The sequence below is a fragment of the Salvia splendens genome, chromosome 2, assembly GCF_004379255.2.
Source record: "Salvia splendens isolate huo1 chromosome 2, SspV2, whole genome shotgun sequence".
Taxonomy (NCBI): Eukaryota; Viridiplantae; Streptophyta; class Magnoliopsida; order Lamiales; family Lamiaceae; genus Salvia; species Salvia splendens.
In genome coordinates this window covers 13221366-13244085 of record NC_056033.1, presented here as the reverse complement: position 1 = coordinate 13244085, position 22720 = coordinate 13221366, and the positions used below count along the sequence as shown (strand labels likewise).

At 38.7% G+C, this 22720-nt stretch overlaps 4 protein-coding genes across 4 annotated transcripts; 2 read left to right on the top strand and 2 right to left on the bottom strand.

The window, feature by feature from the left end:
• The first annotated feature begins 9357 nt into the window (after positions 1 to 9357).
• On the top strand, positions 9358 to 12688 carry LOC121788891 (transcription factor E2FB-like). The gene is made up of 14 exons (XM_042187486.1): positions 9358 to 9609; positions 10013 to 10196; positions 10314 to 10373; positions 10461 to 10546; positions 10622 to 10710; positions 10811 to 10865; positions 11213 to 11265; positions 11352 to 11402; positions 11492 to 11540; positions 11622 to 11687; positions 11765 to 11841; positions 11942 to 12137; positions 12210 to 12276; positions 12378 to 12688. The coding sequence occupies exons 1-14, from the start codon at positions 9532 to 9534 to the stop codon at positions 12455 to 12457; spliced, it is 1191 nt and encodes a 396-aa protein (XP_042043420.1). The 5' UTR covers positions 9358 to 9531; the 3' UTR covers positions 12458 to 12688.
• Positions 12689 to 12738: 50 nt separating this feature from the next.
• On the bottom strand, positions 12739 to 13693 carry LOC121788907. Its single transcript, XM_042187505.1, has 3 exons — positions 13335 to 13693; positions 13078 to 13254; positions 12739 to 13013 (listed from the first exon to the last, which is right to left on the bottom strand). Exons 1-3 carry the CDS (start codon positions 13530 to 13532, stop codon positions 12846 to 12848), a joined length of 543 nt encoding a protein of 180 aa, XP_042043439.1. The 5' UTR covers positions 13533 to 13693; the 3' UTR covers positions 12739 to 12845.
• Positions 13694 to 17358: 3665 nt separating this feature from the next.
• LOC121788918 (transcription repressor OFP7-like) lies at positions 17359 to 18314 on the top strand. Its single transcript, XM_042187513.1, has one exon. It carries the CDS (start codon positions 17423 to 17425, stop codon positions 17921 to 17923), a length of 501 nt encoding a protein of 166 aa, XP_042043447.1. The 5' UTR covers positions 17359 to 17422; the 3' UTR covers positions 17924 to 18314.
• A 3117-nt stretch (positions 18315 to 21431) lies between these two features.
• LOC121788898 (probable CCR4-associated factor 1 homolog 11) lies at positions 21432 to 22476 on the bottom strand. Its single transcript, XM_042187495.1, has one exon. The coding sequence runs from the start codon at positions 22354 to 22356 to the stop codon at positions 21517 to 21519; it is 840 nt and encodes a 279-aa protein (XP_042043429.1). The 5' UTR covers positions 22357 to 22476; the 3' UTR covers positions 21432 to 21516.
• Between the last annotated feature and the right edge of the window lie 244 nt (positions 22477 to 22720).

The window sequence follows — 22720 nt, the reverse complement described above, 5'->3', positions numbered from 1 at the left end:
ATGACAATTTTTATTGACCACTAAGCACTACAACACTAAATAAATAATTTAGTATTTGGATGGAAAATCAAGGAAAATATCTTATTCCCTCTGTTCTAATTAAGTTGGTATAATTTTTTTTAACACGAAAATTAAGAAATTGCGTTGAATAGATTAAATGAAAGTAAAATAAATGGGCGAGGGAAAAAATATGAGAGATAAAGAGAGAATAAAGTATGTGATGAAATAAAGTAAGAGTGATTGGATGTTTTAATTTTTTTGTTAAAAAATGAAATGACTCAACTTAGTTGAGAAGTCTCAGAAAAGAATACTACGACTCAATTTAATTGGGAGGAAAGAACTATTTAATAATTGGGTGTAAAGTTCAAAATTTCCCTTGATCGGTAGGGGCGTTTTGAGTTGAAAATTAGGTATATGTACCAAAAAGAATTTTTAGACAAAAATGCTATAAAAATTCTTCAGAAATTATTTTTGTTCATTCATGAAAGATTAGGGACTATCTATATAGTTGAGTCTATTTTAAAAATAATCAAATAATTAAAATTTTATTTTAAGTACTTATGATTGATGTTTTAAGGCACTGACGCCATACTATATGCCGAACATTGACTATTTTGTGAGAATTGTACTCCAAAAAGGTGGAGTAATTAATAATAGTAGTAACATGTTTTGTTAATGAGTTGTCTCGAATTAGTCGCAGACACTGTGACTTCATTTCCGTAAACAGGTTGGGATCTTCATAAAATAAAATAAAATATATTATTAAGTCGTCGTAGCAGGTGGAATTATTACACATGTCTTCTATCAGTATTCCTATGGAATTAAATAGTTTAAGAATTGGGGAGCAAGATAGAAATTGGTGACTACGACTCATTTAGTCAAGTAAGTAAACAATGTTGAGAAATATTGTAATGTAATTTCTTACCTTGGTTGGTAGCTGTCAAGTGTGAAGCCCCCATATATTCCAAACAAAATGAGGATGTTTCCAGTAGCTTTTACCAAACTCTTGACTATCTTGATATAAAATAAATTAAACAAAGCTGTATTTTGCAGCTAATTTGAAATGTACTGTCTTTTTCGTACTGTTAATGGTTATCTTGATAGAAAATAAATTAAGGAAAGCTGTATTTTGCAGCTAATTGATATGTGCCGTCTTTTTCATATTGTACGGAATGAAGTATAGCCTTTTTTAGCCTTTAACGAAAGATAAAGGAACGAGATATATCATTTATTTATCTTCTAAAAAACGTGAAATATACTCTTCTTAAAAGTGCACATTCTAACGGGAAAAGGTGCAAATAGAAAGGTAAAGTGTTTTTTAAAATAAAATAATAGTATAAAATGCATTTGAAAATATGAAGTGTAATAATACCTTTTCAAATATCTTCCCCCTGAAGAATGGTTTTCCATGAAAAGAAGACAAATAGATAGTTATAAGATTTTATCTTTCCATTAATGGAAAGGTAAAGATACCTATTCATTATATTTTTTCACTTGAAGAATAATTTTTCATAAAAAATTATAAATATAATAGTTATATGAATTACCTCTCCATTTACCTCTCCTCCTCTCCTCTTGAATATGCTATTAGAGAATATGAAATCGCATGCTACGCATATTTAAAGATTGTGATTAAGGGGGTAAGCGCTGTGATTAATAAAACGAAAAGGGAAAAGTTGGGCTACAAAATGGATTTCTATTTATTTGAAATGTGGATTCTAAATTTAATTCTGGGCTATTAACGTGATCGCTAAATCGTGCAAATGTATTAGATGGAGTAAAGCCCAGTTAGCAACAATCTACTGGGGCAGATCTGAGATATGGGCTGAAGTATATTCGACTGAGGTTTAATTAATTTGTTAATTAGGATACTTAAGTTAAAACTGAATCGTTCAATTAATTATTTGACTAAAGTTCAATTTTAGTTCCTTACATTTGGCCTAAAATTCTTTTTGGTCCTTTACATTAATTTTGTGACCTTTTGGTCCCTAACATATTGTTTTGATACATTTTGGTCCCAAACAAGGTCACAAACTTAATGTATGCGACTTGAAAAGAATTTTATGGAAAATGTACGGGACTAAATTGGACATTAGTCCTGGATTATAATTAAGTTATTAAATTGATCAAACATTTTGACGGTTAATTTTAACAAAAAATGGTTATTTTGGACCAAAACAATATGTTTGGGACCAAAAGGTACCAAAACAATATGTTAGAGACCAAAAAGTCACAAACTTAATGTAATGGTCCAAAAAGAATTTTAGGCCAAATATAAGGGATCAAAATTGGACTTTATCTAATTATTTCGACTTTAAATTTGAATTAGATTAACTTATTGAATGACTGCCATAGTAACTTATACTGAGTTCAATTTTATCCATTTAAACAATTTTTTTATTTATTAATAGTACTCCTGTATAAAAATATACACTTTTTGGGAACAAAACGAGTTTTAGTGGATAATAAAACAATTAACTACTATTCACTATTTTACTTGTAAATTTGAAAATGATAGAATAATATGACACGGAAAATTCGTTTATTTGTTACGGAAATTGAAAATTACAAATACTAAAAATATATAAAAATAAATAAAAATAAAACTACTCCCTTCGTCCCATAAAAATATGGGCATGAGTATGACACGAGAATTAAGACAAAATTAGTAAAGTAAGAGAGAAGAGGAGAATGGTATGATAAAGTAAGACAAAGTAGGAGAATGGTAGTTAAGACCATCTCCAAGGGTACACTAAAACCTAAAATGAGATAGGTAATTAGCTCCTCAAAAACCAATCCCATTTTTGGTATCTAAGAAAAAAAATACTCATCTTTAGGTTTACACTAAACCAAAACCTAAGGGTGCGTTCAGTACCATGGAATTGAGTGTTTGGAATTGGAATTGGATCCTCCAATTCCAAATCCATTGTTCGGTATCTCGAAAATATTTGAATTTGGAATTGAATTACAATTCCAAAATTTTCAATTCCACAATTTGAATTTCACATCAAAAGTTAGAAAATTGTAATTCTAAAATCCAAATAGTCATAAAATTTCACTTTATATCCACAAAACACACTTCACACACTACACACACTATATATCCACAAAACACACTTCACACACTACACACACTATATATCCACAAAACACACTTCACACACTACACACACTTCACACATTTCACACACTACACACACTACACACACATTTCACACACTAAATATATTTCACACACAACACATATTGCACACATTTCACACATTACATGCATTTCACGCATTACACACACTACACACATTTCACATACTTCACACACTGCACACACTACACACACTACACACTTTTCACACATTTCACACACTACACATATTTCATGCACTACACACACTTCACACACTACACACACATTTCACACGTTACACATATTTCACACACTGCACACACTACACACATTTCACACGTTACACATATTTCACACACTACACACACTACACACATTTCACACACTAAATATATTTCACACACATTTCACACACTACACACATTTCACTCACTACAAAAACTAATCACATTTCACACATTTCAAGCATCTTATTTTTGAATAATTTTTTTCAGCTTATAAATATTTTTTTCGATCCAAACCGAACCGAATCGAAAAATTAAATTTTTTTAAAAGTTTAAACTGAATCAAACCGAAAAACTGAACAAAATTTGAAATTTCAGTTTGTGTGAAGTGTGTGTATTTCGTATAAAATTTGTAAGTGTGTGTAATGTGAGTACAATGTGTATAGTGTATATAGTGTGTATATAGTGTGTTTATTTTGTGTGCAATGTATGTATTTTGTGTGTATAGTGTGTGTATAGTGTGTGAAGTGCATGTAGTGTGTGAAATGTGTGAAGTGTGTGTTGTGTGTGAAGTGTGTGTAGTGTGTGAAATATGTGAAGTGTGTGTAGTGTGTGAAATATGTGAAGTGTGTAAACTGTGTGTATATTTACCAAACATGTCAATTCAATTTCATGTCAATTCTTTATTTAACCAAACATAAGATTCCAATTCAATTTCATAAAATTCCAATTCCAATTCAATTCCGTGTACCAAACGGACCCTAAAAGATTTTTAAATTTTGTGAATAAAAGAGGCATAATATAGAGAATATTCTTTTAAGTTTGAGTTTAGTGTAAATGGTTAGAGTAAAATCATATTTGATGTAACATTTACACTAAAATGAGTTTGAGTTTAGTGTAAATGATGGATATGCTCTAAAGTAGTGTCAGTGGATAGTGAGACGACCTACATTATTAAATTGATAATAACTTTCTAAAACCGGAATGCACATATTTTTGTGTGACAGACGAAAATGGAAAGTGCATATATTTTTATGGGACGGAGGGTGTACTTTTTATTGGATTTTTTATAAAAAGAAAAATAGGGTGCGTGCGGCGTGTTCAGGCACCCACAACCTGTGCGGCCACGCACGCCACGTCGCACGGGCTCCCATCACCCATCCACACCCTCGGCCTCCCTCCCATCCCCCACCCGGCGCTGGCAACCCACAACAACCCGCGGCCTATCGTGCCTCATCCCATACTAGTCTCGGCACAACAAATTCCTTGGTGGGTAATTAGTACTCCCTCGGTCCCAATTAAGTTGAATCGTATTTTTTTTCAAATATCACAATTAAGTTGAGTCATTTTCTGTTTTTTTTTATAAAAAAACAAAACATCCACTTACTCTTACTTTATTTCATCACATACTTTACTCTCTTATTATTTTTTTACTTTACTTATCCTTTTACTTTTCAACTCAATTTTACTTATCCTTTTTACTTTTCAACTCAATTTTACTTATCCTTTTTACTTTTCAACTCAATTTTTTTTAACTCAATTTTTTAATCACTTGCCCTAAAGTTTTAATCCAACTTAATTGATAGAAGTACTTAGGTGTATTCTAAGAGCATCAGCAATGGAGGCGTCAAAACCGCGACGCCGGTTCTGACGCCGAACCATTGCGACAGGCGTCGGCGAAATCGGCGTCAATTTCGGCGTACCCATGCCGATTCGTGTGGTGACGCCGGTTCTAACGCCGATCCTCACGGCGCCATTGTAGGCCCCAGATCTGCGCTCAGAATTTAATTTTTAATTTTTTTTTTCGAAAACACTATATATACGCGCTTTGAACGTCATTTTCAATCGCACCACTTGTTTTAACGAGTACTCTCTCTATCTTTCTTTCTGTACAAGATCAATAACGAGCAATGGAGAACAACTACGCAGGAACTCCAGTGACTCCCGGGGGATGGTCTCAGACTCCCCCGACTTCCGGGGTAGGGTCTCAGACTCCCCCGACTCCCGGGGTAGGGTCCCAGACTTCCCCGGCTCCTGGGGGAGGTGGTTGGCCTCCGATGACCGGGTACTACAACATGTACCCATGGTAGCAGATGATGCCGGGGTGGGCACCCGGCATGCAGCCCCCTATGCAGATGATGCCGGGGTGGGCACCCGGGATGCAGCCACCGGCGCAGCAGATGATTCCACCGCCGCAGGGGACGCCCGGGGGGGACAACGCCTATCGGCCGACTTTTGATTTTCCCACCGGTTCTTCGCACACATCGACCCCAACGGATGCACAGTATACGGAGACCTTCTCCTTAGCGGACTTGGGTTTTGACATTAACGAGGTTCCGGAAACTCTCATTCAAAGCCAGGGAGTAGGGCGGGGTAAGAAGAAGGGCAAGGCCAAGAAGGTCGGCGAGTCGTCGCAGCCGGAGGAGGATAGCCGGGTCCGGAGGAAGTGGACGGATGCGGAGAACGTTGCGCTTGCCAAGGCGTGGGTGAGTGTCTGCGACGATCCTCTCGTTTCGAACAACCAGAGGATCGTCAACTTGTGGGCCAAGATAGCCGCAGCCTACAGGGCATTTTGCCCTGAAGGGAGACCGCGCACCGAAGAGGAGTGCCGGAAGTGCTGGGACCGAATCAGGTCTGGCGTCTCTCGATTTTCGGGTTTGTACGCCAACGCCCTCCGCATGCAGACCAGTGGCCAAACAGAGGAAGATTGCAGGAGGATTGCGGAGAGAGCCTACCCCGATCCGCAGAAGAAGTACTATGAGTTCACCTACTGGAACTGCTACGTTGTGCTCAACGAGTCGGAGAAATTCCGGGCAGGTGTCGACGCTGGCTGGCCGAAGAAGCAGAAACTGAACTATACCGGAGATTATAGCGGCAGCAGCGGTGGTTCGACAGACCTCCCCGAGACGGCCCAGGAGGTCCCGACCCCTCGTTCGTTCGGTAGCCGACCTCGCCCGGTTGGCCAAAGGCGGGCGCAACAGGTTGCGAGGTCTACCGAGGAGCTCAAATTCTTCGCGCGCCAACAAACGCGCGCTCAAATGGTGAAGACCTTAGCCGACTTCCAATCGGCGGTGGACCCCGAGGTAAAGGATTATCTTCGTGTATTGCTCCAGAGCCAGCGTGAAGAATTGGAGGTGATGAGGAGGGAGACCGGCGGGAATAGCCGCGGCGTAGGTGGCGACAGAGGCGGCGGCGACGACGGTGAAGAAGGGCTGGCGACGACGGAGACGAGGACGGCGGCGAGGAGTGATTTTTTTTTTACTTTTTTAATTGTACTTTTTAATTTTTGTACTTTTTTTTAAATTATTGTACTTTTTTTAAATTAATGTACTTTTTAAATTTTAATAGTATTATTCGAATTTCCCGTATTTGTCTCGTAAATTAAATTCCGTATGTTGATACGATTGTAAATTAAATTATATAATTGTTATTAGTGATGTGGATAAGTAGTGGGAAGACTATGTGAGGGTTATTTGATGTCCAGTTGATGTGGCAAGCTGATGTGGCAGGAGAATTTTAGTGCTGATGATGTGGCAGTGGGAAGGCTATGTGAGAGCTATGGGAGGTCCTAGACCATTGTGGATGCTCTAACTAGGAGTATTGTAATTTTATCCCACTTCCTATCTTACCCCACCTTAGTTTCCTTTTTCCTTTACCGCTTTCTGAATTGCTACTTTGTCACGACCGCACTTCCTAAGGATTTAAGAAGCGGGAAAGAAGGGGGAACAATCAAAAGGAGTACGACATATCGATCAAAAGATGAAATTCCATTATCAAATCAAAGTTTCAAATCACGAAGTAACATAGTGTGAATGACATAGTTCTGCAGAATACAGAAAACATCAAAATTTGAAAACTTGACATAGCGGAAGCATTTGAGAGTTAGCTACTACTATGTATGAAGACACAATAGTAACCGGATCATTTATTGAATACTGTCTCTGTCCAATGCTCAACATCCTCCGTCCCCCGTCCACTCTCAACCTGCACATAGGGAAAACATATGCAGGGGCTGAGTACTTGAGGCACTCAGTGAACTCATGCCCGAAATACATTTATCATTTAAGATATGTCAAGCCATCATCGAGTGAATCTCGGGTTTTACTTTAAAAAGGCCGAGAAACACTAAATCATTCCTTTAATAAAAATAGTGCCTGCAGGCAATCATCATCCCCCATCATGTACCATATCTGAGCTATCATGTGAAACGAGAATGTGGCCACAATCTCGATCACTGGACCGGCCGACCTAGGGGACGGCTCACGATCCCTATCAGTGCACTAGTCCGAGTAGGGACTCACTCCCTAGTCAGACCCGAATTCGTTAACTATCAAAGTCTAGTAGGATATTATCCCAGTAGACAGTCAGATAGGCAATTCAAAACATAAAATACGGCATGACGTACTATTTTAAACCACCCTTATTTCACCATAACATATCATTTCAAATAAAAGAGTTTAAGTAATAAAGCCCACCTCAAAAGCTTAGGATTTCCGTAAAAAGTTCCTCGTTCCGACATTAGCGTGCGTGCGAACCACCTTTTCAGAAAATACATAAAGTTCACATCAAAACTCGGTAATGAAGGTATTTAGAATGCATGCACTCTAATTAAAATCTTTTAATTCGTTTTCTCGGTTTTCGTGCGTTTCCGATTATTCGGCGGCAGCCCAAGGCGTCGCGTGCGGCGCCGCTCGGCCGTTTACGCTTAACTCCTTCGTTGACTCCTCATATTTTCCTCCACCATTTTACACGTCTCTCTCATCTTCTTCTCTCTCTCTCTTCTCCTCTTCCTCTCTTCTTCTTTTTCATATAAAATTTCCGCCGCCCCTCCCTTTTCACGTCGGAGCCGCCTGCCCGGGGAGAGGAGTGCTACCGCCGAGCGTCGCTCAGCGTCGTTGTACTCCCGATGTCGCCTTCGATCCGTCAGCGTCGCCGTCGCGGTGGGGGTCCAGCTGCCGGCTTACTCAGCCGCTGCACAGTGCCGTCGGTGTGCGGTCGCTGCCGCCGCTGACCACCACTGCTGCTCCGTCGCCGCCTGGAGTCAGCCGCCGCTGCTGCTCCGTCGACAGTTGCTGCTGCCATGAGGAGGAGCCGCTGCTGTCACCGGCAGCTTCCTCTTCTCCGGAAACACTCCGAACCACCCCGAATCAACCCGCAAGGTGTATTTTTATTATCAAGTTAGGTTCTTTGGGACTTTCGATTGCATACGGCGAGTGTTCGATTAATTTCAATTGTTGATTGTTATTTTGTTTGATTTGATTATGGAAGTGGATTATGCAATGATGTATGAAATATATATACAAAGATTCATGCTTTGAGGCTTGAAAAGAGATTATACCTCAAGAAGGATTGAATTTGGTGGTGGAGGAGCAAGAATGGTAGCAACCCACTTCCTTCACTCTCGGCTCTCTTCTCTAATTTTGTTTTGTTTGAAGTTGAAGTAGAAGAGTAGTGGAAAGATGAATGAACATAGGTTATAATATGGGTGACTCTTGATTTTGTAGAATTAATTGTGAGAAGATGGAAAGTGAAGAGAGTTGGAGGTGAAGAGCCCCCATGGTGAAAGACCGTTGACTACTTGGAGAAGAAGAAGGAAGGAAGACTTTTTTTTTTCTTTTGGGCTTGCTCTCATATCTTTGGAAATTGTATTGGGCTCAACATATATCATTTAAATTAGTTTAGGTTCATTTAGTTGAAAGCCCAAGTTGATAATTATTTAATTGTTAGGTATATATTGTTATGGCCCAAGGCCATTTTATATATACTCATTGGACTCTAATTTAATTTGAGAAGCCCAAATGTAAATATACGTACTTTATATTCTCGCATTTTTTTCGATAATTAAAATTCGTAAAACTTTATTAACTTTTGTTATCTTGTTCAACACAAATTAAAGAACGCCTAGCGTCACAACTTATATTTGGTGTTGTTCCAAATATAATTTCTTCGACCGTTCCTCGATTTACGCGCATCATCTTCCATAAAAAGTACTGGCCTTACATACTTCCCCCCAATTTTACCATACAATATCCCTCCCTCCCTCCAAGTTACATTCCTTTTTCTCTTTCACAAACCCCTCAAAGATCCAATATTGGAATTTAGGAAACCAGAATCAAGAGTAACCTTTTTGTTCAGCTTGGAAGAATTGTTAGATGATGTCGCAGCCGCACACTTGTTGAACCCATGAAGCCGCCGTTCGGTGGAGGCGGCGTTGACTACCGCCACTTCACCGCTGCTGCCTCCCATCCCAATACGCCTCCTGTGAGCCATTACTTCTTCCGACTTGATTTTGCCAAGGATCGATCTTTCAATTCAATTTTTGATATAGCATGAAAATTGGAGCTTTAATTGACTAGCTTTCAATACATTATGACTCCGTTTCTTATTAGGTAGGTTAGAGTGGATAACTTATTACTAGGTCTTTCCCAATAGCTGCATTTCCTTTCCTGTAGTTAGCTAGGGATTGTTATGTGCTCTCTTTTTAGCATGCCATCTTTTGTTGGATTCTCATTGTTGCCTAATTGCCAAATGTAATCAAGAATATGATGAATGGAAGCATATATAATTGCATTGTAGATAGATATGTTGTTTCTTTTCTTTTCATACAAAGTGGCTTGCTGTAAATCTTCATTCCCTGATCGCCTCATTATTTTGATTTCCCAAGTCATTAAAACGGAAGAGTAACTATGGCACGATATCTGCTGACCGAAATGTAAGTCCCGGCACCAGTGCTTTCTTGAACAGCCCCCATCGGACTCCGGTGTCACTGAAATCCGAGAAAGTCCAGAAGGTTCCTAGGTCGAATAAGGCAAATAGAGCTATCTGTCAAAGTCCCACGACAAATATTGGTGAAAATCACCCCCCATTAGTTTCTAGACTTTTATTTCAAAGTCCCTCTCTTACCTGTGTATTGACGTCGTAAATATGTAAGAATCGTTACTCTATTGACAAGCGTCTGATTGCAGATTCTCCATCAGGCGATAATCTCACTCCAGTCGGTTCTTGTCGATATGATAGCTCCTTAGGTATAGAATATCACCTGCAAGATTTTATATTAAGGTGTCTTTTCATTGTATTGATAGGCTCATTGAATAGCACTTATCCTCTTTCAGCTCTCCTAACAAAGAAGTTCATTAATCTGATAAAACATTCAGAAGGTGGTATCCTTGAGCTGAATAAAGCCGCAGAGATTTTAGAGGTGTTTGTTTTCTTCCAAATGATGTGTTTGATTTTTGACCATGTCTTGGCAATTGACTGGTCCCTCCCATAACAGGTCCAGAAGAGGCGTATATACGATATAACTAACGTCCTTGAAGGCATTGGTCTTATCGAAAAGACTCTAAAAAACATAATCCAGTGGAAGTAAGAGTAGCACCTATCCAACTTGATTCGATTAGGATTGCTTGTAGTTTAGATTTAGCATTCCTTCGAGATTTTACTAATGGGCAATGCTGTCAACTAGGGGAACGGATGTACGGAGACCTGGTGAAGTGGATGAGACCCTTCCCGATATACAGGTATGATTGTAAGTGGAACTAAGTTGCTTTTCGGTTTCACGTTCTCTAATTATTTTATCCCCTATAACCATGCTCCATGCATATGAGTACTTTGTGATGTTTTTGGGTCCAAAATACCTGTGTGCGGCTGTCTCAAATCAGAGGATGATCGAAAGATGGTTGATTGAACTACACAGGAACCCCCATACTTATCTACAATGAGAACTTTTTACTCTCGGTTTGCTTGACTATGGTCATGTCATTCTTATGCCAACTGAGATACTGATTGTCAAATTGAAATGGAAAAGTGCATCAATCTTGGTTTAGAATAGGTACTGAGATTCTTTGATCAATTCTTTGACGTGCAGGAAGAAATGCAAAATTTGAATTCGGAGGAGTGCAAAGTAGACAAACGCATAAGGTCAGTAGGTCACCTCGATGCTTCAACCAGTCTATCCCGATTCTCTCTTTGAGCATGCCAGTCTTCTGATATGTTTCTTGTTTCAGAGAAATGCAGGAAAAGTTAAGGGGCCTGAGCGAAGACGAAGACAATCAAAGGTGGCATGCCACCATTCCTTGTTATCGAAACAAATTACCTTCATTATTGTTTTTAGTGACTCAGTCTAGATTAGCGATATCTTTCCCAGGTGGCTTTTTATTACTGAAGAAGACATGAAAAACCTACCCTGCTTTGAGGTATAGATATTCTTCTATTCAACCTATCCTATGCATCTACAGATTACAAGCACTCCAACATGATTTTGTTACTCGGTCCAGAATGAAACTCTGATAGCAATTAAAGCTCCACATGGCACAACACTGGAAGTTCCTGAACCCGATGAGGTAACTGCGTCTTCTTTGTGCTACTGATAAGTCGGAGTATTAGTGGCATTTATTCCAGTCAATGTTTTTTCCTACAGGCTGGCGATTATCCACAGAGAAGATACAAAATTGTTCTTCGAAGCACCATGGGACCAATAGATGTTTACCTTGTAAGGTATGTAAGCAAAGAAGTTTGGACATATGAAGAAAGTATATTCTAAGATTGTGACTTCATTATGAGCTCACATTATTGCTATGCTCTTGTCAAAACCTAGTCAATTTGAGGAAATAAACGCGTATGAAGCCCAATCAAGTGTCCTCGAAACATCTAGTGTGAATGAGACTCCTCCTGCAGTAGCTCCAACGGAGGAGATTACACTAGATGAAATCATTGTGCAGGGAGGAGTTCAAAAGGCAGGCTCATCCCATGATTTTGGGAGTGTAATGAAGAAGATCGTACCAGATGTTGATGTGAGTTCAGTACTACACATACACACATTCTTCATCATTTCTAAATCTTGCTTCTCCCTTGTTCATTTGCAGAGCGATGCTGATTACTATCTAATGTCAGAGATGGACGTTAGCATCACTGACATGTGGAGAACAGAACGTATCCTCAAAACTTGGTCTTTGTTGCTTCTTTCTTTCTTTCTTTCTTTTCTCGTATTTATGATATTTTTTCGAAGTGCAATCCATGACTACCTATTATAGACGAAGTTGAGTGGGATACCTTGAACGTGTCTAGCATCAGTCCACCATGCACAACCATAATCCCTTCTGTCGGGAGCTAGAACCGACCTCGGACTATTCTTCAAAAATCCCGTGCTGTATAACAGTGATGCAGAGATCCAGATTGCGTTCAACTGCTGCTGAGGAAGTAGCATGATGCTCACAGCAGTCTCTGGTTAGATATGAACAAATCGTTAGTTGTTACGAGGTTTTGTTTCGTATAAATTGGAAAATTTGCTTCTCTGCACCAATTTCTTGGTAATCTGTACTAATAATATTCTTATTCTAGTCTTTGCTTAGGAAAATTACCAAACTGAAATAACCTAAGTAGCCAAAAATGAGATTTTACCAAAATAAAACTGAATTGATATTGAACAAATGCTTAGTATACAATATATCCATACTTAGTACAGTATACAATTTAGAGTAGTATCTAAATGCTAGTGGTGTTCATTTCATTTCAATTCTAGCATCAACTATCTTGCTAATCCACGATGCAACGACGGGAGTGAGCGCCACCGTGGGCGGAAATCTGATTGGCGACGCAGCCTTGTGCGCCGCGTAAGCCAGCGCAAACGTTCCGACCTTCTCCCCGGTTTCGTCGGCAGAGATTCCAACCTACAAGACCAACAATCAAACAAACAATTGCGCATTTGCAGTTTTAAAATAGTATGGTTAGTACCTTGTGCAGCAACGCTGGTACATCGACCCCACCATTAATCAAGGCATAACAGAGGCCAAATGAGATCAACGAAAGGGTAATTGAAGTTGCCAAATACGCCCCTCCATATTTCGCCAATAGCTCCTTTGCTTCATCGCCCTTTGATTTCTTCTCGCCTCCTTCTTTTGACGAAAATATCTGTGGATTATTATCAAAGCTCAATTTCAATCAAAAAAATTTCAAATCGAAACACGAAAAGAAAGGAAAATAATGGGCACCTTCCACAAACCAGCTTCAAGTCCATATTTCTTGGTGATTTCATCCGCGGATGAAGGAGTCTTGATTTCCTCTATCTTCTCCTTCACCGCTCTCACCTTCAATGTTCTGCGATTCGAAAAGGAGCTGCAAAATCCGCCATTTCTGGAGGGAGGTCTGTTGCTCAAGCGCTGAAGAGGAATTTGCAGAAGCGTGGCCATGTCTTTAGCAACTGTTTGTCTCAGCTTTTTGTGCGTTTTATTTTGCTAATTTTAGTGGTGGAGGAGCTGTGCTGATGATGATGATGATGATGATGATGATGGATCAAATGATTGAAGTTTCAAGAGCTCTAGTGAGACAAGTTTCGCAATTTCAACCCCAAATTTTTTTGCCCTTTCTGGGGTTGATTTTATGTCGGCCCAAATCGATTGGAAATTCATCTTCATTTTTTAATGGCTCGACTTACAAAATGTTCGCGTAGTTCAATACAATTGGGGTGTTTTTTTTTTGTAATTACAATTATACTAAACTAATTAATACTCTCTCCATAAAAAAAATAGACAAAATTGTAAATGACACGAGTTTTAATGCATAATTGAAGTAATGTTAGTAGATTATGAGATCAACATTCAGAATGACGTGTAGGGTTAGTATTGGTTTAAAACTTTTCTTTTTTAGACTTTCAGTGCACGACTCAAAATGATAAAACTTGTGTACATTTTGTATACAGAGAGTGTATTAAAATATTAATTAAAGAAAACTGATAAGTATAATGAGTTATCGTATTAGTATATGATCAAAATCTAAAATAAATGTAAACTCTGACGGCTGAAATTAATTATTTTTAGGTATTCTTTAAAAGTACTCTTACTAAACAACTTATACTATGTCTCTCTACAATTTTTAAGTAAATGTAAGGTTTGAACCTCAAATCTTCTAGTCAATTACTCCTACTCAAGGGGTTGAATATTGGATGGACAATGAACTATCAAAATCCTAAATGTAGGAGAGAAAAAAAAAATCACAGCTTGAAAATTCCAGCGCCTTGGTGTTGATATGTGGAATTTTATCCCCACTCCCTTATTTATAAGAGAGTGGTCGAATTTTATCTTGGGTAATGGAATCTATTAAAGCAATAAACTAAGCGAGTTAAACTAAATTATCTTGTGTTTGCATTTAGATACAAATTCATTTTGAGCAATATATATACATATCACATGTGTTATTATTTATTAATATGGGCCATCAAAAATTTTAGAGCTGACGATCAATAAGCAGTCTTAGTTGAACATTTATACGTTAAAATTTTTACGTGAATCTCTCTATATATAATTTTCTGAAAAAATCATTAATTTTCAATGAGAATATTAACATTTGTACGTAGATATTAATTTTAAAGCCAGAAGATCGGATTGTGTTGATATTTAATTTTGAAGCCAGAAGATCAGATTTTGTTGATATCTATTTTGATTCTCTTTGCAGGTGTGTATGATCTCTATTAACTTGTTTAATCTCTATTAACCATTACCAATCAATTATAGGCGGATTATAAATGAGATTGAAATTTGTTATAAGTTTCAACATTATCATTTATAATGAAATAGAGTGTATGTAACGTGTAGACAGTCCGAATTTCTATTATTGTGGGTGAGATTAAAAATTTTATACATCTATGAAAAGATAGTTCTGTTTAAAAGCTAACCAATTTTGTTACTTTCAAGTATTACCAACACCTCACAAAGATAATTTTATACAGAAGACAATTGACTACTTTAAAGGAAGAGCGTGAATATATTTTAAATTAAGAATGCAAAACGTCGAACTCACTTTCCCTTATTCTTACACACTAAATCGAGACTTAGTTGGTGGAGCAAATCAATTTATCACCACAAATCTATTAATATAACTCTATAATCCTTCTTAATAATTGTACATAGTAGTTATGGATAATAACTGCAGTTGGAGAAATGTTAACTCACGACCTAATTAATAATCAGGCAATCAGGTGTACTAAAAAAGAGGGCATGATTAATTTGCTTTGAAATTAAAGCATTCCTTTGGTTATCAGATTATTTATTTTGTAATGCTTTTTAAGTTTTAACTAATCCGAGTTTCATTATCTAAAATGTGCATTTTTAAATTCAATTTATACATGCATATATTGTAAGTAATCAATAGAATAGAAATACTACTAATAACATAAGATTGCGGAAATATGTAGCTAATTTAATGAAGGTAGCGACAGGTTTGACAAATAATAAGATTGAAATTATATTTCAGTCCACAATAATTAAAAACCAATATGCATTGTATGCCTTGATTAAATAGATGATCATAATTAACTGTTGCCCATAATAATGTTTATTTATAGGAGTATATCATTATCATTATTAATAACATTCACGGAGTACATCATATATATGCATACATACATATATACTCCCTTCGTCTCATAAAAATATGTGCATTTTCCATTTTTGTGTGTCCCATAAAAATATGAACATTTCATTTATGAAAAATTATCCCAATATATCATCCCCTAAACATCAAATTATTTACAACTTATACCACCATCAAAACACTAATAATAACGTGGGTCTCACTATCCAATAATAGTACTTTAACTACTACCATTTTCCTCATCTCTCTTACTTACCAATTTTATCTTAATTACAATGCCATATCATCGCCCATATTTTTATGTAGGCCTGTCATAATGGATATTGGGTATTGGGTACCCGATATCCAAACCCGAAAAAGTCGGGTAATTGGACACCCGATACCCAATTTTTCGGGTTTCGGATCGGGATCAGGTAGGGAAATTTTTGGATTGTCGGCTATCGGGTTACCCGATATCCGATCGGGTATACCCGAATTATCCGATTTTTTTTATTTTTTAAATTTAATAAATTATGTATGTGTTAATACTTTACCCATTATAGAACCAAGTCCACTGCGATTAATACTTGGAGATTTTATTGTGTATGGCACATAATAGAAATCTCAAATTTGGGATATATTTTGAAATTTCGATGGATTTCTTTTGATTATTAATGTTAATATTTAACTATAGAACTTATTTATTTTATTTAATGTGAGCTGATACTATATTTAGGCAGTAGTTTAATTTCAAAATTCACATGAAAGATAATTATCTATATGGATTAATATTATCTATATGGATTAATAATGTGAGCTGATGCTGTGTTTAGGCAGTAGTGTCATTTTTTTATTCATGTTGTTTAGTGTCATTTTCTATACATAATGTTATTTTCTCTTAAATTCGAATTAGTTGAAGTTTGTATTTCTAAAAGTTTGTAGTTAATTTTCTAAAAAAAAATAAAGAAAAATTCAAAATCGGGACTGGATACCCGACTCGGGTATTCTCATACCCGAAATAAGTTTCGGATCGAGGTATCAGTTTTTGAGAAAATTGGGATCGGGTACCCGAAATTTTCGGATCGGTATCCGCGGGTATCCAATTTGACAGACCTATTTTTATGGGACGGAGGAAGTATATATAAATACTAGGAGTAGAAAAAATATCGAAGTTCAGGTATATCAGACTTATTGTATTGAAAAAATACTAAAAATATTGAATTTGTTGTATACTGTGATTTTCAGAACTGTATTGTTCATTACCGAAAGATTTCAGTTCAGTAACCATATGAATTTTGATATATTGCCGTATACCACTATATACCGAAATTTGGTGTACACCATAATTTATGATGGATTGTGTATAAACCGATATCAATATATACAGTGAATACTGATATATTTATAGTAAGTAGTACAATATTACATAATGGTATTTCATATACTGCACCAAAATGTAGTATGATGTAAAATTTCGGTGTACCTAATTTCGGTACAGTAATGAAATTGGTCATAACGAAAATTTGGGTAAAAATTTCACTACGGGGAAAGTGCTCATCTCTATATGTAATCTAATTAAAACAAGAAAATCAAAACTTGAAATGATGGTCCGTATAGCTATAAGTAAGGCAACGACAAAGAAGTATACAATCTAAAAGCCCACCCTATTCAATTTACGCCTTCACTAAAAAACTTAAAAATTTCTCTAACAAGATCGCCGGCGCACACACACATGTCTTCCAACAAGATACACAAACTGAAGAGCATTTTCACATCAAATGGCGGCTGCGGCTGCCGCCCTAAGCCAGCTGACATCATCCACCCACAATCCAAATCCAAACTATCCGATCAAAAATCCACCCTCCTCCCCTCCTCCTCCGCCACTTCCTCCGAGAGCCACCGCCGCAGGTCCGCCGCCGAAGACGATGGCTGGTCCTCCTCCACCACCTTCGACTCCTCCCCCCACCGCCACACCCTATTCTCCAACTCCTGCCCAAAAATCCAAAACAGCGTCGCTGTCGTCAAAGATTCCGACGACCCCTACCAAGATTTCCGGCAATCCATGCTTCAGATGATCCTTGAGAAAAAAATCTACTCGAGAAACGATCTGCAGCAGCTCCTCGACTGCTTTCTCAAGCTCAATTCGCCGCGCCACCACGAGGTCATCGTCCGAGCGTTGGCCGAGATATGGAACGGCGGGAAGGAGGAGGAGGCGCCGCCGTGCTCCATGTGAATACATTAGAGATGTGTGGGGGCACGTGGCGGTGGGGTGGCCATGTGATAACACATTAAATTTCACATGTGGAGTTGAGAGTTTAATTAATAGAGTGGAAACTAATTGAATTGGACATCAAAAGCGATCGCCATTTTTGTGGCGAGGGAGATTGGAAGAGGGTGGAATACAATACCATACTGTAAGTGTAGGTGTCATAATAAGTGGAAATGAAATTCGAAATCATTTAAGAATTTAGTAGTACTCCGTATTACATACTCCCTATCTTTGTTTTCTCTCTACTTTTTACCTTTTTGTCTAAACTTTGTACTAATATGTAGCTTAATTGTATATCGAGGATATTGCTCATTAATTTCGTCCAGCTAATACGACTTCGTTATATTTGTACTAATTTTACGGGTTCCTAGTTTTAGCCATTTAGGGACTCGTACTTGAACATTAGCCATTGGTTGCTCCTACACCTCTGTATCCTTGATTATCATATTATGCATGGTGATACATACTTAAATGATATTAGAATTATAAAATTTGTACTAAAAATCGTCGGACCTTTCATTATTGTCCAACACGATTGTAGCATATTTGCTCAACATAATTTTGCGCAGTCTCTTGCCTTTGAGAAAATAAATCTCTATTATCATTAATTGGACAAGTAATCGACTTCACAAACACGGGTCACTTCGAGTAGATGTCATCCACCAAATAGTATCCCATATGATATTGTCGTTCGTTGCATGTGAATTCAATGTCCGATGCTCTACCACTACACAGATCGTTGGAAACAGGCTACTGGTTCAAAACATCGATTTCGATGTTGGACCTGGTCAGACCGAAGTAGGCATGTCATCCAAAGTCGTTGGTCAGCAAGGGCTTCAAGGATCAGAGTCGGGTGCGTGTCCTTGTAGCCACTCATGAACGTGCCTCTCCACGCGCTCAGACCTTATGCACACAATTAATGTTTCCCAACATACTCGAAAATCCGTGAACTCTAAGTGCAAATTCATAACGGATTGGGCATCAACAATGGTGGGCCTTCGCTTGTCGCGGAACGCCTCCTCTTCGCAACAAATTTTTTTCAAGCATTCACGCCTAGTTGTATTGACGACATGGATATACTCATCAAATTGATCCACCGTGCCTCCATAACTAATTGCCTAATTGCAGTCGGGCACTTCTGCAGCATCAAAAGTCCGGGTATGCCGCTGCAATCGGCATGCTCCTAGAATTAAGCATCATGTCCCGCCAATGTGTTTTCGATGCGTAGGAAAAGAAAGAGAATGACTCATTCTGAAACGACGACGAAAAGTTGTCGCGCCCCACCATGGTTGGTCAGCAAAGTAGTCCTAGACTAACCGTTGGGCGGTCAAGGCATGCTCACAGAACACGGGCTTCCAATGACAAATTTTCCTAGGTATCGGTTGTTGTCGTTGTTATAGGACCCTCTCTTAATATTGCCACACATAGTTATCCATAAACTCACCTTACAAGTCCAATAATGAATCAAAAGAAGACTTGCTCCCGGCAGAATTCATTTGGTGTGGATAATGGAAAGGATAGAAAGAGAGAAAATGAAAGTAGGGATGGTGAAATGAGGAAAAGAATGAGAGTATTTATAGATGAAAAATTTATTTAAAAATAAAAAAAATTCAAATCCGCGGTAGGAACAAGCCAAATAGGGTCGGGAAACCCTCCGCCTGCATGACGGTTTCTACTCGGCGCTCCCAATTCTCCTATGCAATAGCGCCCCAAAAACCATCGCACGCTGTCGGCCGGTTTGTGGCGCTCCCTTCGAAATAGTATCTGATAAAATTGAAACAATACAAAAAAATTAGCATGACTCATTCACTGACACACATAAATAAAAAAAATCTTTCTCCGTCCTACAATAAGAGTCACATTTCATTTTTTTACCATAGATAGTAAATAGGTCTCTCATTCAACTACTCACTTCACTCGCATTTTATCATAAAATTAATATAAAAAGTGAGTCATATACTTAACTAACTTTTTCCAACAAACTATTATTTACTTTTCTTAAAATTCGTGTATGCAACAAGAGGAGTGACTCTAAGAGCATCCACTATGATGTCCCTCCACCGTCCCTTAACCGTCCCTTAAACTACTATTTGAGGGCCCCACTGTACTTTATTCCTACATCCCTTAACTAAGGGACGGAACCTGCAACGCTCCGTCCCTTAACCGTCCCTTAAATTACTATTCATTCAATTTCATTTTTTATTTTTTTTCCAACACAATTCAATTAAAACAAACACACTTCATTAAAATTAAAATAACATTACAGCATAAAATAAAAATACAACTTAAAATTTAAAAAAAAAAATAATTAAAATCTTAAAAAAATAAAAATGACATAATTTAAAATACAATTTTATATGGACATCCTTGAATGTTTTATGTTTCACTTTCGATGTGGGACAAAATCATTCTTGGTTGTTTCTCTAAAGAGAAACAACCAAGAATGATTTTGTCCCATATCGAAAGTGAAACATAAAATATTCAAGGTTGTCTCTATAAAAGAGAAGCAACCAAGAATGACTTTGTCTCACATCGAAAGTGAAACATAAAACATTCAAGATTGTCTCTATAAAAGAGAAGCAACCAAGAATGACTTTGTCCCACATCGAAAGTGGAACATAAAACATTCAAGGTTGTCTCTATAAAAGAGAAGCAACCAAGAATGACTTTGTCCCACATCGAAAGTGGAACATAAAACATTCAAGGTTGTCTCTATAAAAGAGAAGCAACCAAGAATGAGTTTCATAAATTCGCAAGCCCATCAAATGTATGTGGGCTATTACGAATTTCTTGTATTTATTTATTTGTAAAAATTGTTTTTAAATATAAAATCAATTTTTATAAATAAAAAGTATTTTTTTTAAATTCGATTTTTAAAAAAAAAATTGATTTATTGCGTCAGCGTGACGACGCCCACTCGCGGGCCAGCGAGTGGGCGTCACTCATGGCGCAGGGGCGCGCCACGTCGCCACTGCGCGTGGCGTGACAGCCCGTCCCGTGTCTCGCAAGCACGGGCCGCGGGACGGGATCTGGACGGACGCGGGACGGGACAGCGTGTCGCAACGCGTCGCGCGAGCGTTCCGTCCCTCCGCGACGGAACGCGGGACAGTGGCGCGCTTGGATGCCCTAAATGTGGATGGTGAAAGTAGTAACCTTTACTATATCGCGGGACAGTGGCGCGCTTGGATGCCCTAAATGTGGATGGTGAAAGTAGTAACCTTTACTATATCTTTACCTACTCATAAAGGCAGCATATCAAAATGGGTTCGCAATAATCACTGTCACATGTATTAATTGACCTAGTGGTCTAGTACCTTCATCTTTGACACTCCTTTTTATTCAACACTCTTATTAATAACTTAGGTCCGTGTCCATGGTATATAAAAATTGACCATTTCAACATAAGTTGATAACTTAAATTTAAGAGAGCAACTTCTTATTAGTGAGTACCTTAAATAACCAGTGGCACATATTTTCTCAAAAATAATAAATAGAATTCATGATTAAAAACAATTTCTACAATTACCCTTATCAAATCATGAAATTATTCTAATTAATCAATACACCTCTAATCCATATAGCACCCCAGCATACTTCTCGTGATCCCGCTCCACAAAATACAAATCCCTCATTCTCTGAAAGGCGTGCCACGTCAGCAGGCTGTCCGAACCAGCCTGATGGCACTTTCCCACGACCCGGTCCACATCTAGAGCTCGGGCCACCCGGTCCAGACCGCCGTACAGGCTCTCACAAAACCGCATCAAGTACTTGATGTCGTAGACGTTGCTCCCGAAGAACGCCCTCAGCGCCGCCGCGAACTCCCCGAGCCCCGCGGGGAGCGGGCACCGCGTGAGGACCTTCATCAGGTACCCGAAGTCGTAGGCGCTGTGGAACGTGACCCAGCTGACCGCGTCGCTGCAGACCAGGCCGGAGCTCATCATCAGCTCCGCGAACCGGGCTGAGTCTACCCCCTCCGCCCGGTTCCGCTCGAAGTCGATCCCGTGGGCCCGCAGCAGCTCGATCGAGTCCGGCGCGTGCGGGTCACGCGCCGCGTCGAAGTCCGCGAAGTTGAACTGCCAGATGAAGCGCTCGCCGCCGCCGAGGTCGGGGAGGTTGCCGGCGGCATCGGAGAGCGTGATGCCGAGCTGGATGAGGTTCAGGGCGTCCACGTTGGACTTCAGGAGGTGGTAGTGATCTGCGGAGGATGGTCTGCGGCGGTTCCGGGGCGGCGGGGAGGGCTTGAAGATGACGCCGGGGAACTCCGTGTCCATGGAAATGAAGGGGTATCGATCGATTAGGTCGGAGATGAGGTCGAATTCGGATTCGAGGTTCTCGTACCACACTTCTCGGATCTTTATAGGTTTTCCGCCGTCGTTTTTAAGGTTGTCAGAAACCATGTCGGAGATCGGAAAATTCGAGGGTTTGGATAAGCTCGAGTTGATTTTTATTTTGTTGGTGTTGGAGGATTGAGAGAGATTAAGGGATTTTATAGTGGATGATGAGAGAGAAGAAGTAGCTTGGAAAGTGGGGGAGGAACGAATAATTGTTGCGATGCAACTATGATTAAATTAATGGAACTACAATTAAATGAGGAAAAAACATTTTGTGTAACAGTGGATGTAGCAGTCATTTAAGTTGATAGAGTTGAACGCGTTTCATAGTATGACTGAAACGTAAAAATAGATGCACTGAGTGAGTGGGGGAAGACCGTGTCCAAAGACGGCTAAAGAGGATAAAATGTCTAATCCCTTTTCTTGGTCT

Coding starts and splice junctions, on each gene's coding strand:
- LOC121788891 (XM_042187486.1), top strand. CDS start 9,532: ATGAAGCCGCCGTTCGGTGGAGGCGGCGTTGACTACCGCCACTTCACC. Junction 9,610..10,012: donor CCCATCCCAATACGCCTCCT/GTGAGCCATTAC, acceptor TGATTTCCCAAG/TCATTAAAACGGAAGAGTAA. Junction 11,842..11,941: donor ATAGATGTTTACCTTGTAAG/GTATGTAAGCAA, acceptor GTCAAAACCTAG/TCAATTTGAGGAAATAAACG.
- LOC121788907 (XM_042187505.1), bottom strand. CDS start 13,532: ATGGCCACGCTTCTGCAAATTCCTCTTCAGCGCTTGAGCAACAGACCT. Junction 13,255..13,334: donor TTGAAGCTGGTTTGTGGAAG/GTGCCCATTATT, acceptor AATAATCCACAG/ATATTTTCGTCAAAAGAAGG. Junction 13,014..13,077: donor TACCAGCGTTGCTGCACAAG/GTACTAACCATA, acceptor TTGGTCTTGTAG/GTTGGAATCTCTGCCGACGA.
- LOC121788918 (XM_042187513.1), top strand. CDS start 17,423: ATGTCTTCCAACAAGATACACAAACTGAAGAGCATTTTCACATCAAAT.
- LOC121788898 (XM_042187495.1), bottom strand. CDS start 22,356: ATGGTTTCTGACAACCTTAAAAACGACGGCGGAAAACCTATAAAGATC.